Source organism: Pleurodeles waltl, chromosome 6, assembly GCF_031143425.1.
Source record: "Pleurodeles waltl isolate 20211129_DDA chromosome 6, aPleWal1.hap1.20221129, whole genome shotgun sequence".
Classification (NCBI taxonomy): domain Eukaryota; kingdom Metazoa; phylum Chordata; class Amphibia; order Caudata; family Salamandridae; genus Pleurodeles; species Pleurodeles waltl.
In genome coordinates, this window is record NC_090445.1 from 1,717,902,100 (window position 1) to 1,717,922,205 (window position 20,106).

Consider the following 20,106-nt stretch of genomic DNA (forward strand, 5'->3'; position numbering starts at 1 on the left):
CCGGCAGCCACATGCCAGGTGGCGAGTGAAATCCATGGCATGGCCGGATCTGCTGAACAGGGCCCTTCAAGTCAAGCACCGCTGAACAGGGGACCGCCATCTCAAGAACCGCTGAACAGGGGACCGCCGTCTCAAGCACCCCTGAACAGGGCCCTTCAAGTCAAGAACCGCTGAACAGGGCCCTTCAAGTCAAGAACCGCTGAACGGGGCCCTTCAAGTCAAGCACCGCTGAACAGGGCCCTTCAAGTCAAGCGCCGCTGAACAGGGGACCGCCATCTCAAGAACCGCTGAACAGGGGACCGCAGTCTCAAGCACCGCTGAACAGGGCCCTTCAAGTCAAGAACCGCTGAACAGGGCCCTTCAAGTCAAGCACCGCTGAACAGGGCCCTTCAAGTCAAGCACCGCTGAACAGGGGACCGCCATCTCAAGAACCGCTGAATAGGGGACCGCAGTCTCAAGCACCGCTGAACAGGACCCTTCAAGTCAAGAACCGCTGAACAGGGCCCTTCAAGTCAAGAACCGCTGAACAGGGCCCTTCAAGTCAAGCACCGCTGAACAGGGCCCTTCAAGTCATGCACCGCTGAACAGGGGACCGCCATCTCAAGAACCGCTGAACAGGGGACCGCCGTCTCAAGCACCGCTGAACAGGGCCCTTCAAGTCAAGAACCGCTGAACAGGGCCCTTCAAGTCAAGAACCGCTGAACAGGGCCCTTCAAGTCAAGCACCGCTGAACAGGGCCCTTCATGTCAAGAACCGCTGAACAGGGCCCTTCAAGTCAAGCGCCGCTGAACAGGGGACCGCTGTCTCAAGCACCGCTGAACAGGGCCCTTCAAGTCAAGCACCGCTGAACAGGGGACCGCAGTCTCAAGAACCGCTGAACAGGGCCCTTCAAGTCAAGAACCACTGAACAGGGCCCTTCAAGTCAAGCACCGCTGAACAGGGCCCTTCAAGTCAAGCACCGCTGAACAGGGGACCGCCATCTCAAGAACCGCTGAACAGGGGACCGCCGTCTCAAGCACCGCTGAACAGGGCACCAACGTCTAAAGCACCGCTCCGCTGGGCCCTTCATCTCAAGCACCGCTCCGCTGGGCCCTTCATCTCAAGCACCGCTCCGCTGGGCACCGCCGTCTCTGCACCGCTCCGCTGGGCACCGCCGTCTCAAGCACCGCTCCGCTGGGCCCTTCATCTCAAGCACCGCTCCGCTGGGCCCTTCATCTCAAGCACCGCTCCGCTGGGCCCTTCATCTCAAGCACCGCTCCGCTGGGCACCGCCGTCTCTGCACCGCTCCACTGGGCACCGCCGTCTCTGCACCGCTCCGCTGGGCACCGCCGTCTCAAGCACCGCTCCGCTGGGCCCTTCATCTCAAGCACCGCTCCGCTGGGCCCTTCATCTCAAGCACCGCTCCGCTGGGCACCGCCGTCTCAAGCACCGCTCCTCTGGGCCCTTCATCTCAAGCACCGCTCCGCTGGGCCCTTCATCTCAAGCACCGCTCCGCTGGGCACCGCCGTCTCTGCACTGCTCCGCTGGGCACCGCCGTCTCAAGCACCGCTCCGCTGGGCCCTTCATCTCAAGCACCGCTCCGCTGGGCACCTCCGTCTCTGCACCACTGGCACATTGGCAGAAGGGGCAGGCCCGCATCTGTGTCGGGCAGGGCTGCACAAAGCACTCTGGCCACCATACCTCCTCCAGAACCAGTGGAATCTGTAATCCACCTGTGAGACTGTGGCTTTGCACTCCCCAGGAAGGCACAGTGGGCAACCCACCCACTGTAGAGACTTGAGAGACTGTGGCTTTGCACTCCCCAGGATGGCACAGTGGGCACACACCCACTGTCTGGACTTCAGAGACTGTGGCTTTGCACTCCCCAGGATGGCACAGTGGGCAAGCCACCCACTGTAGAGACTTGAGAGACTGTGGCTTTGCACTCCCCAGGATGGTACAGTGGGCATCCCACCCACTGTAGAGACTTGAGAGACTGTGGCTTTGCACTCCCCAGGATTGAACAGTGGCCATGGAGGGCCCTTGTGGATCTGGCGTCGTGGACTCATCTGGCTGAGGTGCCCCCCCTTCCCTTCCCCCTGAGGTGCCTGTAGTTTTCATATCTGATGCCCCTGCAGTGTTCTCTCCGTTGGAGTCGGGTATCCTGTGTGGGCTTTGCCCATGTGTTTTGGCCCAGTGGCCTACGAACAATGGCTGATACACAATTCGAACCGGACATTTAATATATGTATATAGTTATAGATATATTTTTTTACTCAGCCGTACAATATATTTCAAATTTCATAATCATTATATTGGTATTTGCATTCTTCCAGGGGGTTTGGGGGTGTCACTCTGAGTTGTTGCTATGCATTGATGTGTGTGTAAGAGTGGCTGAGGGTGAGGGTGGGTGTGTCGCGTATGTGTGTGCCCGTAATCTTTTCTCCTGCCCCCTCCCCTGTGTCGTAGGTGCTGTACTCACCGTTGTCTTCTGCGCGGGCGTTCGTGCTCCTGGTAGAGGAGCAGGAATACAATCGCTGGCAGTATGTGTAGTTCGGGTTCCATGCTGTCCAGATTCCTCGTGGGGTGTGTAGAGGTGAGCGTTTTCCGTTCAAAATGTCTGTTTCCGCTGTGTTTTTATCGGCGGGGCTACCGCCCCGGAAAAGGTGGCGGATTGGTGGGTTGTGATAGGGTGGGCGGTACATTGACTTCCGCCTGTCTGTTGCCGGTGACCGCCGCGCTGTTTGTTTGTCCCGCCGTGGCGGTTGGAGTGTTAAAGTGGCGGTCTCTGTTGGCGGTTTCCGCCAGGGTCAGAATTCAATTTTTTTTACCGCCAGCCTGTTGGCGGGTTAGCCGCCGCTTTATCACCGACCGCCAGGGTTGGAATGACCCCCTGAATGTTTTAGTATATATTATTTTTTAAAATATATATTTTTTTACTTTATTTTCTTCTTTGTGTTTTGTAGTTGTTCGTTTGTATGTGGAATTATTTTTGTTTGATTCCTTCTAGAATGTTTTTATTGGTATAACATCGTGTCTGGGAGCGTATTTTATAGCTAAAGGAGTTTTTTTTTCAGGAATGATGTTTTATTCCTTATCAGTTGTGTGGAAAATTGTTGATTCTTTTTGGAATGTTGTTTTATTCTGGAACAGTGGTACCAGGTGTGGTTTTTATTTTTCTTTGGTTGGATCTTTGGTGTTGATTGACTATGGAATGGTTATTGTTGTCATTTTATTAACCGTTACTGTTTTTAAATGGAGTTTTGCCTTAGTGCCACAGTACCTGGGGTTCTACAAATGTTTTGTGTGGCTTGTGTGGGTTCTTGAATGATGTGAGTCTTTGATATGCTGATAAATTCTTCGTGTTGCTTCATTTTTGTGGGACAGCTTCCTCTTTCTTCTGACTTCATGTCCCTCTGAGTCACAGCATTCCAGAGTTTCAGGAGATTATTGTCTCCATCCATCACATCCCAAAGCTTCTATTTTGGTGCTGTCAATTTCAGTAATTGAGTCTTCAGAAATGAGTGACTTAACTCTGTGCCAGCACTGAGAGCCACTCCCATGAACTTAGAGACAATGTGGTGCGTCAGGGCTGTCCGCGTGGTGTGTGTACACACACATATACAAACATATATAAAGGTGGCAAAAACACCTCAGTTACTTGTGGACACATCCCCGAAGCTGCTGGTCCAGCTGTTGGTGGAGTGTGGATTTTTGGGCAGTCAACAAAGGGATTCAGGAGCCATGGCCCGGGGAGGACCAGGAACAAAAGTCCCCCTAGTGGGCATCTTCCTGCTGCTGGTTCTTCGTCTTCACACAACAGGTGAGAACCTTAACTACAATGAGTACAACAGCTTTATTATTTGTTTAAGAAAAATCATTAAAATAAATATGAACAGGACAATTGCAGCCGCATTGAAATTGAAAGATACCGTTTTAAAAAGATTAGTAATTGTTCAAATATCCAAAAAAATAAAACACAACCTTTATCATAAGAACTATAACATAATGTGAAGTGCAAACATTTGTTTCTATAATAAAAATGTCACCACAAAATCGAAGCTCGATTCAGAAGGTGGTAATGCTAGGGTGCTTAATTCTCAATATATTCAGAATCCTGAGAGGGTAATTAAAGGAGGGTCGTTTAGTCATGGGCTGAATATCTTCCTCAGCTTTCAGCGATTGTTGGCGTGTGCTTTAACAGGGGTTCTGCTTTTAATATGAATAAACTTAACTAGTTAACGCGTCTTCAAACTACAACAATGTATTGCTTGCCAACAACGACTTTGAATCCTGCAAATTACACTCCGCCTCTAATCCTTTCCAGATTGAATCAATGAGTGCCAGCTTTAGGAACACTGGTAATTTCAAATATTTAGGAGTTAGCTGATGGCAGCAAAGTCGAAGAGTTCAGTTACTGGTATCATTACTCAAGCATGCTTAGGCTGTGTCTACGGTCCACGTAGGGTCCAGGTATGTGTAGAGTACTGTGAGTTCTCGTTGTCACCTAGAAGTCACTGCAGGGTTCTCATTGTCATCTTGAGGTCGCCTCAGAGTATTTATTGTCACCTTGAGGTCACCTCAGAGTATTTATTGTCACCTTGAGTTTACTGAGGAGTATTCATTGTTGCCTTGAGGTCACTGAAGAGTATTCATTCTTACCTTGAGGTAACCTCAGAGTATTTATTGTCATCTTGAAGTCTCCACAGAGTATTTATTGTCACATTCAGGTCACCTCAGAGTATTTATTGTCACCTTGAGTTTACTGAGGAGTATTCATTGTTGCCTTGAGGTCACTGAAGAGTATTCATTGATACTTTGAGGTCACCTCAGTATATTTATTGTCGCCTTGAGGGCACTGAGGAGTGTTCATTGCTGCCTTGAGGTCACTGAGGATTATTCATTGTTGCCTTGAGGTCACTGAAGAGTATTCATTGTCACCTTGAGGTCACTTCAGGATATTTATTGTCACCTTGAGGTCGCCGAAGAGTATTCATTGTTGCCTTTGGGTCACTGCAGAGTATTCATGGTCACCTTTAGGTCACTGATGAGTCTTCATTACTGCTTTGAGGACATCTCAGAGTAAGGTCAAAGCATAGTATTTATTGTCACATCACGGTCACCACAAAATACTAATTGTTACCTTGAGGTCACTGCAGAGTATTTATTGTCACCTTGAGTTTACTGAGGAGTATTCATTGTTGCCTTGATGTCACTGAAGAGTATTCATTCTTACCTTGAAGTCTCCACAGAGTATTTATTGTCACATTCAGGTCACCTCAGAGTATTTACTGCCACCTTGAGTTTACTGAGGAGTATTCATTGTTGCCTTGAGGTCACTGAAGAGTATTCATTGTCACCTTGAGGTCACCTCAGAGTATTTATTGATACTTTGAGGTCACCTCAGTATATTTATTGTTGCCTTGAGGGCACTGAGGAGTGTTCATTGCTGCCTTGAGGTCACTGAGGAGTATTCATTGTTGCCTTGAGGTCACTGAAGAGTATTCATTGTCACCTTGAGGTCACTTCAGGATATTTATTGTCACCTTGAGGTCGCCGAAGAGTATTCATTGTTGCCTTTGGGTCACTGCAGAGTATTCATGGTCACCTTTAGGTCACTGAAGAGTCTTCATTACTGCTTTGAGGACATCTCAGAGTGTTCATTGTCACCTTAAGGTCAAAGCATAGTATTTATTGTCACATCACAGTCACCACAAAATATTCATTGTTACCTTGAGGTCACTGCAGAGTATTCATTGTTGCTTTAAGGTCACTGCAGAGGTCACAGAAGAATACGGTTGTCGCCTCGAGGTCACCGCCGAGTACTCATTGTAACCTGGAGGTCACCTCAGAGTATTCATTGTCCCTTAGAGGTCACCCAGACTACTCAAGGTCACCTTCAGTTAATTGCAGAAATGTTTCAATATAGTCAGTGACAAATTGTGTTAGTTTGACAAGGCTTGAAGAGCCAGCCATAGGGAGTGAGTGCCTCACCCTCGGTAACAACGGAACTACCAACCAGCAGGGAGTTTTACTGGTGGATTCTAAGCTGTAGACCAGCATGGGAAGTGTAGTAGGGGGGGGCAGCTCACCATAAATGGGGCCGACTGCCAGAAGAGTAGGGTGTCCTCGTGGGACCATGGAGAAGTCAGCAAAGACTTGAAGGAACAGTCGGGAGCCCCAAAGTTTGTCTGCCAAGCCAGCAGTGGAAGGTTTCCTTCAGTTCTCTTTATTAGTCCTACAACTCCTCGGAGAGTCTCGAGAGGGACGTAAGTTAGGGTTTATAATTACTAATGTTGCCTACCTGACCGCACCTGCCCATTTAAAGCGTTGCTGCCATCACGGTGGTGCCTGCCACAATCTCAAGGACCTTGTGGACGGCAGGACATGGTCATCTGACACAGGACAGCTGGCTGTGCTACAACCCCCTAACCCTAGAACTGTGGTGCTGTGGGCCATTGGCTGGACTCAAGCAGAGTAGGTGCAAGGGGCCCATAGCATCAGACCCCAAGTTTTAAGGGTGCCGCAGCACTGCCACTCAGCCTAGTCACATCTCTGCTATGAGGCTCCCCAGGAGCCACAATCCTCTCCCAGGGACCTGACTGTAGGGGCTCTGTTAGTGCACTCAACCAATCAATCAGGATTTATAAAGCACAGCAAATCACCCGTGAGAGTCTTACGCGCTGGCATTGCGAGCGGCTTCGCTGTGCACTCTGCATTTGAACCGCCATGTCTTGAGTCCTTTGCTGAATTCTCAGAGTGATGCAGAGATCCTGAGATGCAGGGGAAGGTCGTTCCAGGCTTTGGCCGCCAGGTGAGAGAAAAAGCAACCTCCACTATTGGATCGGTGGATAAAGGTGGTGCCTGCGAGGAAAAAGGAGGCAGATCACAGGAGTCTTGTTGCATGGACTCCGCTGAACTTAGGACAAGCTCCAATGAGTACTGAACTGCGCAACCATCTTCACTCGGGGATCAAACCAGAGAGTCGGGTCACCTCTGCTCTGTTCTCGCTGCACTGGATTCCAATGCGAGGTCTGGCCACCCAGTGCTGCACTCGACCCTCGCAGACGGATCAGAGGTCAGGTCACCCCTGCGCTGGACTCATTCCTCTGGCTACAGTCAGATGGTTAGGTTACTCCCACACTGCACTCACTCTTCTGGACTCCAGTCAGACTGATAACTTGAATACATTGTATTTGGACACAAATCCGCAACATGGCCGAGCTATCACAGGTGTTCTCCTCGCCCCTCTGGTGAAAGCGGTCTGTAGAGAAGAACCCTCAGCAATGCTGCTCTCCAGCATGAACAGAGGCAGAACATGCCAACACTGGGGCAGATTTACTCACATTTCACACAGTGCAGGAAGGACATTTGCAGCTTTGCTTTTCTTAAAAGGGAGAGAGCATAAATGCAGCATATTTACAAAGACTTGGTGCATTTCTGCTGCCTCCCTGTGCTGGTGCACTGTGTGCTGTCTGGTGCAAGGGTGCCTGCGTTACGAGCAGAATTTGTTTTGTGCCATCTGTCCAATTAGCCGTCATAAAGGTACCCAATATGCACTTCCTAGAGGAAGAAGCTTCACGATCCAATAAAATGCTGCATGTTAGTAAGATCCGTATTGGATCTCCACTCTGAGGAAAGGAATACGTGAGTCTCTGGCCCACATCTAATGGGGACACAAAAGACCCCATCGAACTCTCCACTAAAGGCCTTGATCGACACCCTGTCCGAACAATGCAAACTATGACAAAACACGTGAAAACCAATGGTCGAGGCAGACTGACCCAAGGCCATCCTCTTTGTCTACTGGTCCTTATGGCAAATTCTGGAAGAACTGATGACTTGTGGTCACCCAGACATAAAAGTGTCTACAGCCAGACATAAAACAAACATCCTTCTCCATGGCTCTCCGTGGCGGACATAACTCCTCCATATTTGTGTTCTGGGCTTTTTATATTTTGGAAGAATTCTTTACCTTTCTCAGAGGAGATACATTTGGTTGAAGCAAGGCCATATTGGGACACATTGTAACGATTAGGAGGAGATAGACCCACTAGAGACAGCAAGACAGAGAGACAGCTTCATGGACACCTAGATAGACAGGTATCTCCATAGATGGATGTCTGGGGGATGGGTGGGTGGGGGGGGGGATGAAAGACTAGAGCTCCGCATCCTGTGCCCTCTAAGGCTGTCACTGGGTCAAGGGACCCCTGGGGATCCATGTTCCTACTCAGGTGGGCCATAACTGCCTAGAAAATGAAACAATATTATCAGAGTAATAAAATAAAGAAACATAAAAAAGCACAACTGAAAAGTTTACATGCATTGCAGAGGAAACGCAATCTGGAGCTGAAAATTAAAACATAATCCTTATTGCGATTTTTGGGACCAAAGCAGGTACAGCAAACAGAATCTAGTATGGATGAAGGAGGCCTCAGTCGAAGAACTGCTATACAGCAACAAAAAGAGAATGTGCATTAGGAGCAAAAAAAGACAAAATGATTGTCAACTTCTCAGCTTATTGCTTTGTCTTTTAAAAACAAACTAAACTGTGAAAAGCTCCAACCCTTCCATTAAAACAAAAGTTTGATGTTTGCATAATTTTTGTTTGTGAATTGAATACACTTTTTCAGAGACTGTATATGTTTGATGTATAGTATTTCTGTATTTGTTTGAATTGTTTAGAGGTTCAAATCATTTAGATTTCTCAGCTGGGGGTCCTTGTCTTCTACTAGTGTTTCAGTGGGGTCCGCAAAGTCAAAAGGTTAAGAACCAGGGCTCAAGAGGTGGTCCGGATAACTGTAGCTGTGGCATGTTCTGCCCCCTGGATGAAATATACAGAATTGCAGCCATGCCACGCTTTGCCATCTGGAGGGAGAGTAGAGATTGCAGCTGTGCTATGCTCTGCCCTCTGGAGAAAGGATTGAGAATTGCAGCTGTGCTAGGCTCTGTCATCTGGAGGAAGAATCAAGAATTGCAGTTGTGCATTGCTCTATGCTTTGGAGGAAGGAATGCGAATTGTAATTGTGTATTGTTCTGCCCTCTGGAGGAAGGAATAAGAACTGCAGCTGTGACATGCTTTGCTCTCTAGAGTAACAATTGAGAATAGCAGCTGGGCACGCTTTGCCCTCTAGAGGTAACGTGTTGCAGTGCAGCTCACAAGATCAGGTGCTGAGATGGGACAATGTGCACAGATGTGGGGTCCTATGAAGGGAAGTGGAAGCCTCTGGTGGGATAGGGTTTCACATTTTTTGTGTCCTGCATAACACTAAGAAGCAGAGGACAAGTGATGCCATATCCACCCACAGGGGGTGTTGTTTGCTTGTTTGGTTTTGCTTCCTTTCAAGTGTGACTGCACATCTGGTCTTGCTGTAAGGGTCTTGATAGGTCTTTATGATTCTAATAATTGATTTTTATTTCCACAGCTGGACAATCCTCGACAGAGGCCACCAGTAAGTCAAGCCTCTCCTGCCTTCTCTGATCTTTAGATGATCCTCAGCTCTCTTCATGCTTTCTTTCTTGGCGCCACCTAATGCCCCAACCCTCATCCCCTATGGCATGCGCTTACACTGATGACAATCAACTTAATTGCACCAGGACTAGTTCTTACCTTGCTGAGGGCAGCTCCAGGTGGGCCTTGTTTCTTAAGCGGAGCTTGCTGCCCCCAAGGGGGCTATCCAGACTCTCAGCTGCTGGCAAGCTAGTGGGAAGTGGTGGTTCCTGGGGCCCTGTTTCTTTGTGCTGACGCAATATGTGATATGAGCAGTTTGTTTCTAGAGAACTAGAGCTCTGTGGCTCTTACCTTAGTGACTAGGCCTGAGCTAGTGCCCTCCTATTGACCTGCAGCCCCTGTAGCCCTTATTATCCAGGACTGGATCCGCATGACCCTAGTGACCAGGAGCTCTGCTCCCCTCCATCTCTAATGACCAAGACATTACCATCTATCCCCAGTGACGTGAAGATATCTAAAGACAAGGGCTCGACCATCTGCCCCCAATTACCATCTGTCCTCAGTGACCTTAAGATATCTGAAGACCAGGACTGGACCATCTGTCCCCAATGACCTTAAAATATCTGAAGACCAGGACTAAACCATCTGTCCCAGTGACCCGAAGATATCTAAAGACCAGGGCTGGATCATCTGTCCCAGTGACCCGAAGATATCTAAAGACCAGGGCTGGACCATCTGTCCCCAATGAGCTTAAAATATCTGAAGACCAGTACTGGACCATCTGTCCCCAAAGACCTAAAGATATCTAAAGACCAGGGCTAATGCATCTGTCCCCAGTGACCTGAAGATATCTAAAGACCAGAGCTGGACCATCTGAACCCAGTGACCTGAAGATATGTGAAGACCAGGACAGAACCATCTGTCCCAATGACCTTAAAATAGCTAAAGACCATGAGTGGCCCATCTGACCCAGTGACCTGAAGATATCTAAAGGCCAGGACTGGACCATCTGTCCCCAATGACCTGAAAATATCTGAAGACCAGGACTAAACCATCTGTCCCAGTGACCTGAAGACATCTAAAGGCCAGGGCTGGACCATCCATCCCCTATGACCTGAAGATGTCTAAAGACCAGGGCTGGACTATCTGTCCCCAATTACCTGAAGATATCTAAAGACCAGGACAGATCCATCTGTCCCAGTGACCCGAAGATATCTAAAGACCAGGACTGGTCCATCTGCTGCCAGTGACCTGAAGATGTCTAAAGACCAGGATAGAACCATCTGTCCCAGTGACCCGAAGATATCTAAAGACCAGGGCTGGACCATTTGTCCCCAGTGACCTGAAAATATTTAAAGACCAGGACTAAACCATCTGTCCCAGTGACCTTAAGATCTCTAAAGACCAGGGCTGGACCATCTGTCCCCAGTGACCTGAAGATATCTGAAGACCAGGACTGGCCCATCTGTCCCCAGTGACCTGAATTTATCTAAAGACCAGGACAGAACCATCTGCCCCAGTGACCCGAAGATAGCTAAACACCAGGAGGTGGACCGTTCTGTCGAGGAGGTGGACCCATCAGCCCCCAGTGCACGAGGGCTCTGTCCCACCCCTAGTGTTAGTATTTGGGAAGGCCTTATTACTGTCTGGAGACAGCACACCAGTCTCCCTCTAGATGCTGAGGCTGCCACAGACAGTGTGTAGAGAGCTCACCCTGCCTCCCACTCACTGTGCTCTATATACTGCTAGCTCCACTCCCTCAGGGCGCATGCGCTCCTGGCCGCTGCCTTTGCTCTCTCTTGTGCTGGGCCTCCATTCACTGAATCTACATTGTGCAGGCTGGTTGTGCTCCCTTCTGCTAATGTGCTTTGTTGTGTTCTCCTCTGGTGTGTGTTGTTCCTCTCGCTGGCAGTGTCACCGTCTGCTGGCTGTTTCCCACTGCCTGGTGCTACTGCTTCTACATCACTGCGCACCCCTTCCACTGACTGTGCTCCCTTCCTCTGGCTGTGCCCCCTCCGTCGCTGTGCTCCCCTCCATCACTGTGCCACCCTCCCACTGACTGTGCTCCCCTCCTCTGACTGTGCTCCCCTGTGTCACTGTGCACCCTCCCACTGACTGTGCTCCCCTTCCACTGACTGTGCTCCTCTCCTCTGGCTGTGCTCCCCTCTGTCACTGTGCACCCTCCCACTGACTGTGCTCCCCTCCTCTGGCTGTGCCCCCCTCCTTCACTGTGCCACCCTCCCACTGACTGTGCTCCCCTCCTCTGGCTGTGCTCCTCTCCTCTGACTGTGCTCCCCTCCTCTGCCTCTGCTCCTCTCCTCTGGCTGTGCTTCCCTCAATCACTGTGCACTCTCCCACTGACTGTGCTCCCCTCCTGAGGCTGTGCTCCCCTCCCCCCGACTGTGCTCCCTCCCCCTGACTGTGCTCCCCTCCCACTGACTGTACTTCCCTCCTATGGCTGTGCCCCCTCCCTCTGGCTGTGCCCCTCTCCCTCTGGCTGTGTCACCCTCCCACTGACTTTGCCTCCCTCCGTCACTGTGCACCCTCCCTCTGACTGTGCTCCCCTCCTCTGGCTGTGCTCCTCTCCTCTGGCTGTGCTCCTCTCCTCTGGCTGTGCTCCCCTCCATCACTGTGCACCCCTCCTCTGGCTGTGCTTCCCTCCTCTGACTGTGCTCCTCTCCTCTGGCTGTGCTCCCCTCCATCACTGTGCACCCTCCCACTGACTGTGCTCCCCTCCTCTGGCTGTGCTCCCCTCCTCTGGCTGTGCCCCCCTCCGTCTCTGTGCTCCCCTCCGTCACTGTGCCACCCTCCCACTGACTGTGCTCCCCTCTCACTGACTGTGCTCCCCTCCTCTGGCTGTGCTCCTCTCCCACTGACTGTGCTCCCCTCCTCTGGCTGTGCTCCTTTCCCTCTGGCTGTGCTCCCCTCCTCTGGCTGTGCTCCCCTCCTCTGGCTGTGCTCCTCTCCCTCTGGCTGTGCTCCCCTCCTCTGGCTGTGCTCCCCTCCTCTGGCTGTGCCCCCCTCCGTCGCTGTGCTCCCCTCCGTCACTGTGCCACCCTCCCACTGACTGTGCTCTCCTCCGTCACTGTGCCACCCTCCCACTGGATGTGCTCCCCCCCTCTGGCTGTGCCCCCGTCCGTCACTGTGCCACCCTCCCACTGACTGTGCCCCCCTCCCACTGACTGTGCTCCCCTCCTCTGACTGTGCTCCCCTCCGTCACTGTGCTCCCCTCCTCTGGCTGTGCTCCCCTCCTCTGGCTGTACCCCCCTTCCACTGACTGTGCTTCCCTCCCACTGACTGTGCTCCTCTTCCCCTGGCTGTGCTCCCCTCCATCACTGTGCTCCCCTCCCACTGACTGTGCCCCCCTCCGTCATTGTGCCACCCTCCCACAGACTGTGCTTCCCTCCCACTGACTGTGCTTCCCTCTTCTGGATGTGCTCCCCTCACTTGCTGTGCTCCCTCCCACTGACTGTGTTCTCCTCTCACTGGCTGTGCTCTCCTCCCTCTGCCAGTGTTCTCCTTTCACTGGCTGTGCTCTGCTACCTCTGGCTGTGCTCCCCTCCTCTGGCTGTGCCCCCATCCGTCTCTGTGCTCCCCTCCGTCACTGTGCCACTCTCCCACTGACTGTGCTCCCCTCCCACTGACTGTGCTCCCCTCCTCTGGCTGTGCTCCTTTCCCTCTGGCTGTGCTCCCCTCCTCTGGCTGTGCTCCCCTCCTCTGGCTGTGCTCCTCTCCCTCTGGCTGTGCTCCCCTCCTCTGGCTGTGCCCCCCTCCGTCGCTGTGCTCCCCTCCGTCACTGTACCACCCTCCCAATGACTGTGCTCCCCTCCGTCACTGTGCCACCCTCCCACTGGATGTGCTCCCCCCCCTCTGGCTGTGCCCCCCTCCGTCACTGTGCCACCCTCCCACTGACTGTGCCCCCCTCCCACTGACTTTGCTCCCCTCCTCTGACTGTGCTCCCCTCCATCACTGTGCTCCCCTCCTCTGGCTGTGCCCCCCTTCTACTGACTGTGCTTCCCTCCCACTGACTGTGCTCCTCTTCCCCTGGCTGTGCTCCCCTCCATCACTGTGCTCCCCTCCCACTGACTGTGCCCCCCTCCGTCACTGTGCCACCCTCCCACTGACTGTGCTTCCCTCCCACTGACTGTGCTTCCCTCTTCTGGCTGTGCTCCCCTCACTTGCTGTGCTCCCTCCCACTGACTGTGTTCTCCTCTCACTGGCTGTGCCCCCCTCCGTCACTGTGCCACCCTCCCACTGACTGTGCTTCCCTCCCACTGACTGTGCTTCCCTCCCACTGACTGTGCTTCCCTCTTCTGGCTGTGCTCCCTTCACTTGCTGTGCTCCCTCCCACTGACTGTGTTCTCCTCTCACTGGCTGTGCCCCCCTCCGTCACTGTGCCACCCTCCCACTGACTGTGCTTCCCTCCCACTGACTGTGCTTCCCTCTTCTGGCTGTGCTCCCCTCACTTGCTGTGCTCCCTCCCACTGACTGTGTTCTCCTCTCACTGGCTGTGCTCTACTCCCTCTGCCAGTGTTCTCCTTTCACTGGCTATGCTCCGCTCCCTCTGGCTGTGCTCTCCTCCCTCTGGCTGTGCCCACCTCCTGCTGACTGTGCTCCACTCCTCTGGCTGTGCTCCCCTCCATCTGGCTTTGCTCCCCTCCTCTGGCACTGCTCCCTCCCCTGGCTCTGCTCCCCTCCTCTGGCTGTGCTCCCCTCCATCTGGCTGTGCTCCCCTCAATCTGGCTGTGCTCCCCTCCCATTGGCAGTGCTCCCCCCACCCTGGCTGTGCTCCTTTCCTCTGGCTGTGCTCGACTCCTCTGGCTGTACTCAATTTGCTCTGACTGTGCTCCCCTCCCTCTGGCTGTGCTCCCCTCCCTCTGGCTGTACTCACCTTGCTCTGGCTGTGCTCCCCTCCATCTGGCTACGCTTACCTGGCTCTGGTTGTGCTCTCTTCTCACTGGTTGTACTCCCTCCAGTGGGCTGTGCCCCTTCCACTGGCTGCACTCCCATCCCAGAGGCAGTGCTCCCCTCCTTTGGCTGTGCTCACCTCGCTGTGGCTGTGCTCCCTCCTCCTGGCTGTGCTCCCTCCCTCTGGCTGTTCTCCCTTCCTCTGGCTGTGCTGTCCTCCCTCTGGCTGTCCTCTCCTCTCACTGGCTGTGCTCCTTCCACTGGCTGTGCTTACTTCTGCTGGCTCTCCTCCCTTCCACTGAAGGTGCTGTTTATGTTTGTTTCACCAACAGCCACTGCAGCAGCAACAACAGCAGCTACCACAACAGCAGCAACAACCGTAGCAACAACAGCTGCCACAACAGCAGCAACATCCACAGCAGCCACAACAGCAGCAACCACAGCTGCAACAACAGCAGCAACAACAGGAGCTACCACAGCTGCCACAACAGCACCAACAACAGCAGCCACCACGGCAGCAACAACTGCAGCCACAACAACAGCAGCAGCAACAACAGCAGCTACTACAGCAGCCACAACAGCAGCAACCACAGCTGCAACAACAGCAGCAACAACTACAGCAGCCACAACAGCAGCTACTACAGCAGCCACAACAGCAGCAACCACAGCTGCAACAACAGAAGCAACAACCACAGCTGCAACAACAGCAGCAACAACCACAGCAGCCACAACAGCAGCTACTACAGCAGCCACAACAGCAGCAACTACTGTAGCAACCACAGCTGCCACAACAGCAGCAACAACAGCTGCAACAACAGCAGCAACAACAGCAGCTACCACAGCTGCCACAACAGCACCAACAGCAGCCACCACAACAGCAACAACTGCAGCCACAACAACAGCAGCAGCAACAGCAGCTACTACAGCAGCCACAACAGCAGCAACCACAGCTGCAACAACAGTAGCAACAACTACAGCAGCCACAACAGCAGCAACCACAGCAGCAACAACAGCAGCTACTACAGCAGCAACAACAGCAGCAACTACCGTAGCAACCACAGCTGCCACAACAGCAGGAACAACAGCTGCCACAACAGCAGCAACAACAGCAGCTTCCACAGCTGCCACAACAGCACCAACAACAGCAGCCACCACAGCAGCAACAACTGCAGCCACAACAACAGCAGCAGCAACAACAGCAGCCACTACAGCAGCCACAACAGCAGCAACCACAGCAGCCACAACAGCAGCAACTACCGTAGCAACCACAGCTGCCACAGCAGCACCAACAACAGCAGCCACCACGGCAGCAACAACTGCAGCCACAACAACAGCAGCAGCAACAACAGCAGCTACTACAGCAGCCACAACAGCAGCAACCACAGCTGCAACAACAGCAGCAACAACTACAGCAGCCACAACAGCAGCTACTACAGCCGCCACAACAGCAGCAACAACAGCTGCAACAACAGCAGCAACAACCACAGCTGCAACAACAGCAGCAACAACAACAGCAGCCACAACAGCAGCTACTACAGCAGCCACAACAGCAGCAACTACTGTAGCAACCACAGCTGCCACAACAGCAGCAATAACAGCTGCCACAACAGCAGCAACAACAGCAGCTACCACAGCTGCCACAACAGCACCAACAGCAGCCACCACGACAGCAACAACTGCAGCCACAACAACAGCAGCAGCAACAACAGCAGCTACTACAGCAGCCACAACAGCAGCAACCACAGCTGCAACAACAGCAGCAACAACTACAGCAGCCACAACAGCAGCAACCACAGCAGCAACAACAGCAGCTACTACAGCAGCCACAACAGCAGCAACCACAGCTGCAATAACAGCAGCAACAACCACAGCTGCAACAACAGCAGCAACAACCACAGCTGCAACAACAGCAGCAATAACCACAGCAGCCACAACAGCAGCTACTACAGCAGCCACAACAGCAGCTACTACAGCAGCCACAACAGCAGCAACTACCGTAGCAACCGCAGCTGCCACAACAGCAGCAACAACAGCTGCCACAACAGCAGCTACTACAGCAGCCACAACAGCAGCAACTACTGTAGCAACCACAGCTGCCACAACTGCAGCAACAACAGCTGCCACAACAGCAGCAACAACAGCAGCTTCCACTGCTGCCACAACCGCACCAACAACAGCAGCCACCACAGCAGCAACAACTGCAGCCACAACAGCAACAACAGCAGCTACTACAGCAGCCACAACAGCAGCAGCCACAGCTGCAACAACAGCAGCAACAACCACAGTTGCAACAACAGCAGCAACAACCACAGCAGCCACAACAGCAGCTACTACAGCAGCCGCAACAGCAGGAACTACAGTAGCAACCACTGCTGCCACAACAGCACCAACAACTGTAGCCACCACGGCAGCAACAACTGCAGCCACAACAACAGCAGCAACAACAACAGCCACCACAGCAGCAACAACAGCAGCCACAACAACAGCAGCAACCACAGCAGCAACAACTGCAGCCACAACAACAGCAGCAGCAACAACAGCAGCTACTACAGCAGCCACAACAGCAGCTACTACAGCAGCCACAACAGCAGCAACCACAGCTGCAACAACAGCAGCAACAACCACAGCAGCCACAACAGCAGCTACTACAGCAGCCACAACAGCAGCAACTACTGTAGCAACCACAGCTGCCACAGCAGCACCAACAACAGCAGCCACCACGGCAGCAACAACTGCAGCCACAACAACAGCAGCAGCAACAACAGCAGCTACTACAGCAGCCACAACAGCAGCAACCACAGCTGCAACAACAGCAGCAACAACTACAGCAGCCACAACAGCAGCTACTACAGCAGCCACAACAGCAGCAACCACAGCTGCAACAACAGCAGCAACAACCACAGCTGCAACAACAGCAGCAACAACCACAGCAGCCACAACAGCAGCCACAACAGCAGCAACTACTGTAGCAACCACAGCTGCCACAACAGCATCAACAACAGCTGCCACAACAGCAGCAACAACAGCAGCTACCACAGCTGCCACAACAGCACCAACAACAGCAGCCACCACAACAGCAACAACTGCAGCCACAACAACAGCAGCAGCAACAACAGCAGCTACTACAGCAGCCACAACAGCAGCAACCACAGCTGCAACAACAGCAGCAACAACTACAGCAGCCACAACAGCAGCAACCACAGCAGCAACAACAGCAGCTACTACAGCAGCCACAACAGCAGCAACTACCGTAGCAACCACAGCTGCCACAACAGCAGGAACAACAGCTGCCACAACAGCAGCAACAACAGCAGCTTCCACAGCTGCCACAACAGCACCAACAACAGCAGCCACCACAGCAGCAACAACTGCAGCCACAACAGCAGCAGCAACAACAGCAGTTACTACAGCAGCCACAACAGCAGCAACCACAGCTGCAATAACAGCAGCAACAACCACAGCTGCAACAACAGCAGCAACAACCACAGCTGCAACAACAGCAGCAACAACCACAGCAGCCACAACAGCAGCTACTACAGCAGCCACAACAGCAGCTACTACAGCAGGCACAACAGCAGCAACTACCGTAGCAACCACAGCTGCCATAACAGCAGCAACAACAGCTGCCACAACAGCAGCAACAACAGCAGCTACTACAGCAGCCACAACAGCAGCAACTACTGTAGCAACCACAGCTGCCACAACTGCAGCAACAACAGCTGCCACACCAGCAGCAACAACAGCAGCTTCCACTGCTGCCACAACAGCACCAACAACAGCAGCCACCACAGCAGTCACAACAGCAGCAACAACTGCAGCCACAACAGCAACAACAGCAGCTACTACAGCAGCCACAACAGCAGCAACCACAGCTGCAACAACAGCAGCAACAACCACAGTTGCAACAACAGCAGCAACAACCACAGCAGCCACAACAGCAGCTACTACAGCAGCCACAACAGCAGGAACTACAGTAGCAACCACAGCTGCCACAACAGCAGCAACAACAACAGCTACCACTGCTGCCACAACAGCACCAACAACTGTAGCCACGACGGCAGCAACAACTGCAGCCACAACAACAGCAGCAGCAACAACAGCCACCACAGCAGCCACAACAACAGCAACCGCAGCTGCCACCACAACAGGCACAACAACAGCGACAACAGCTGCCACAACAACAGCGACCACAGCTGCCACAACGGCTACTACAGCAACAGTTGAAACCACAGCAACCACCACAACTGCAACAACAACAACAACACTTGCGCCCACAGCAACCACCACAGCTGCCACAACAGCGACAACAGCAGCAACAACAGTAACCACCACAGCTGCAACAACCACTGCAACAACAGCCGCAACCACAGAAACCACCACAGCTGCAACAACCACTCGCACAACAGCTGCCTCCACACCCACTAGCACAGCTGTCACAACTGCCACCACAGGAGGGACTATTGTTACCACAACAGGGAGTACCACTGGTATAACTACAGCAGGCACCACTTCTACCACCACTGCTGGAGGTGGCACTACTACCACCACAGCAGGCTCTACTACTACAACTGCTGGAGGTGCCACTACTACCACTGCTGGGGGTGTCACTCCTACCACTGCTGGAGGCACCACTACCACCACCACTGCTGGAGGTAATACTACTACCACCACTGCAGGCTCATCTACTACCACTGCTGGAGGCACCACTACTACCACAGGAGGCACCACTACTACAACAGGAGGCACCACTACTACCACCACACCAGGCTCTACTCCTACCACTGCTGGAGGCACCACTACTACCACAGGAGGCACCACTACTACCACCACCGCAGGCTCTACTACAACCACTGTTGCAGGCACCACTACTACCACAGGAGGCACCACCACTACTACCACAGCAGGCTCTATTACTACCACTGCTGGAGGCACCACTACTACTGCCACAGGACGGAACACGGCCACCACAGCAGGAGGTAATACATATGGTTTATTCATTCATAATTATTCATTGTCCCCACACATTGTTTGTCTCAAGCACATAAAACACAAGTCTAGCACGTGCTTCCAGTACTACTGACGTTTGCAGGCCCACTTACTCAACCCATTCACAAATTTCAAGGGGAGCAGTCTCTAGCTCTTGTTAGGGCTCCTCCATGCAAATAGATGTACTAATGTGTACTGAATGTTCCCTGAAGCCCTCGGAGTACACATCTGGGTGCTCCGTGGACACCACACACTGGAAGAGAGGATGCAGCTTAGGGGTCCATCCATGCCGTCACCTGCAGAGGTGTACTGTGTGTTCCCTGAAGCCTCCAGAGCCCATACTTGAATTCTCTGCGGACACCACACACCAGAGCCCATACCTGGGTGCTCTGCGCCTCCACCTGCAAGTGTTGACTGGGTGTTCCCTGCAGCCCCCACATCACACACTAGGGTGCTCCGTACCCCCACCTTTAGTTGTGGAGCTCTGGGTGTTCCCTGCAGCCCCCACATCACACACTAGGGTGCTCCGTACCCCCACCTTTAGTTGTGGAGCTCTGGGTGTTCCCTGCAGCCCCCACATCCCACACTAGAGTGCTCTGTGCCTCAGACTGTAGATGTGGAGCTCTGGGTGTTCTCTGCAGCCCCCAGAGCCCACACTATGGGGCTCCACACTTCAGCCTGCAGATGTGTACCAGGTGTTCCCTGCATCCCTCCAGATCCCACACCAGGGTGCTCCATGGCACAACCTGTAGATGTGGAGCTCTAGGTATTCCCTGCAGCCC

The 20,106-nt window shown here is 52.8% G+C and overlaps 1 protein-coding gene across 1 annotated transcript in view; it reads left to right on the forward strand.

Annotated features, from left to right (window-relative positions):
* Nucleotides 1-18,645, forward strand: part of LOC138301831 (GATA zinc finger domain-containing protein 14-like) — a 47,355-nt gene extending 28,710 nt beyond the window's left edge. The window contains exons 2-4 of the mRNA XM_069242329.1: nt 3,619-3,802; nt 9,405-9,431; nt 14,671-18,645. Of these exons, the coding sequence (XP_069098430.1) occupies nt 3,619-3,802; nt 9,405-9,431; nt 14,671-18,562 (4,103 nt within the window). The 3' untranslated portion in view covers nt 18,563-18,645. The remainder of the gene's footprint in view (nt 1-3,618; nt 3,803-9,404; nt 9,432-14,670) is intronic.
* Nucleotides 18,646-20,106: the final 1,461 nt, after the last annotated feature.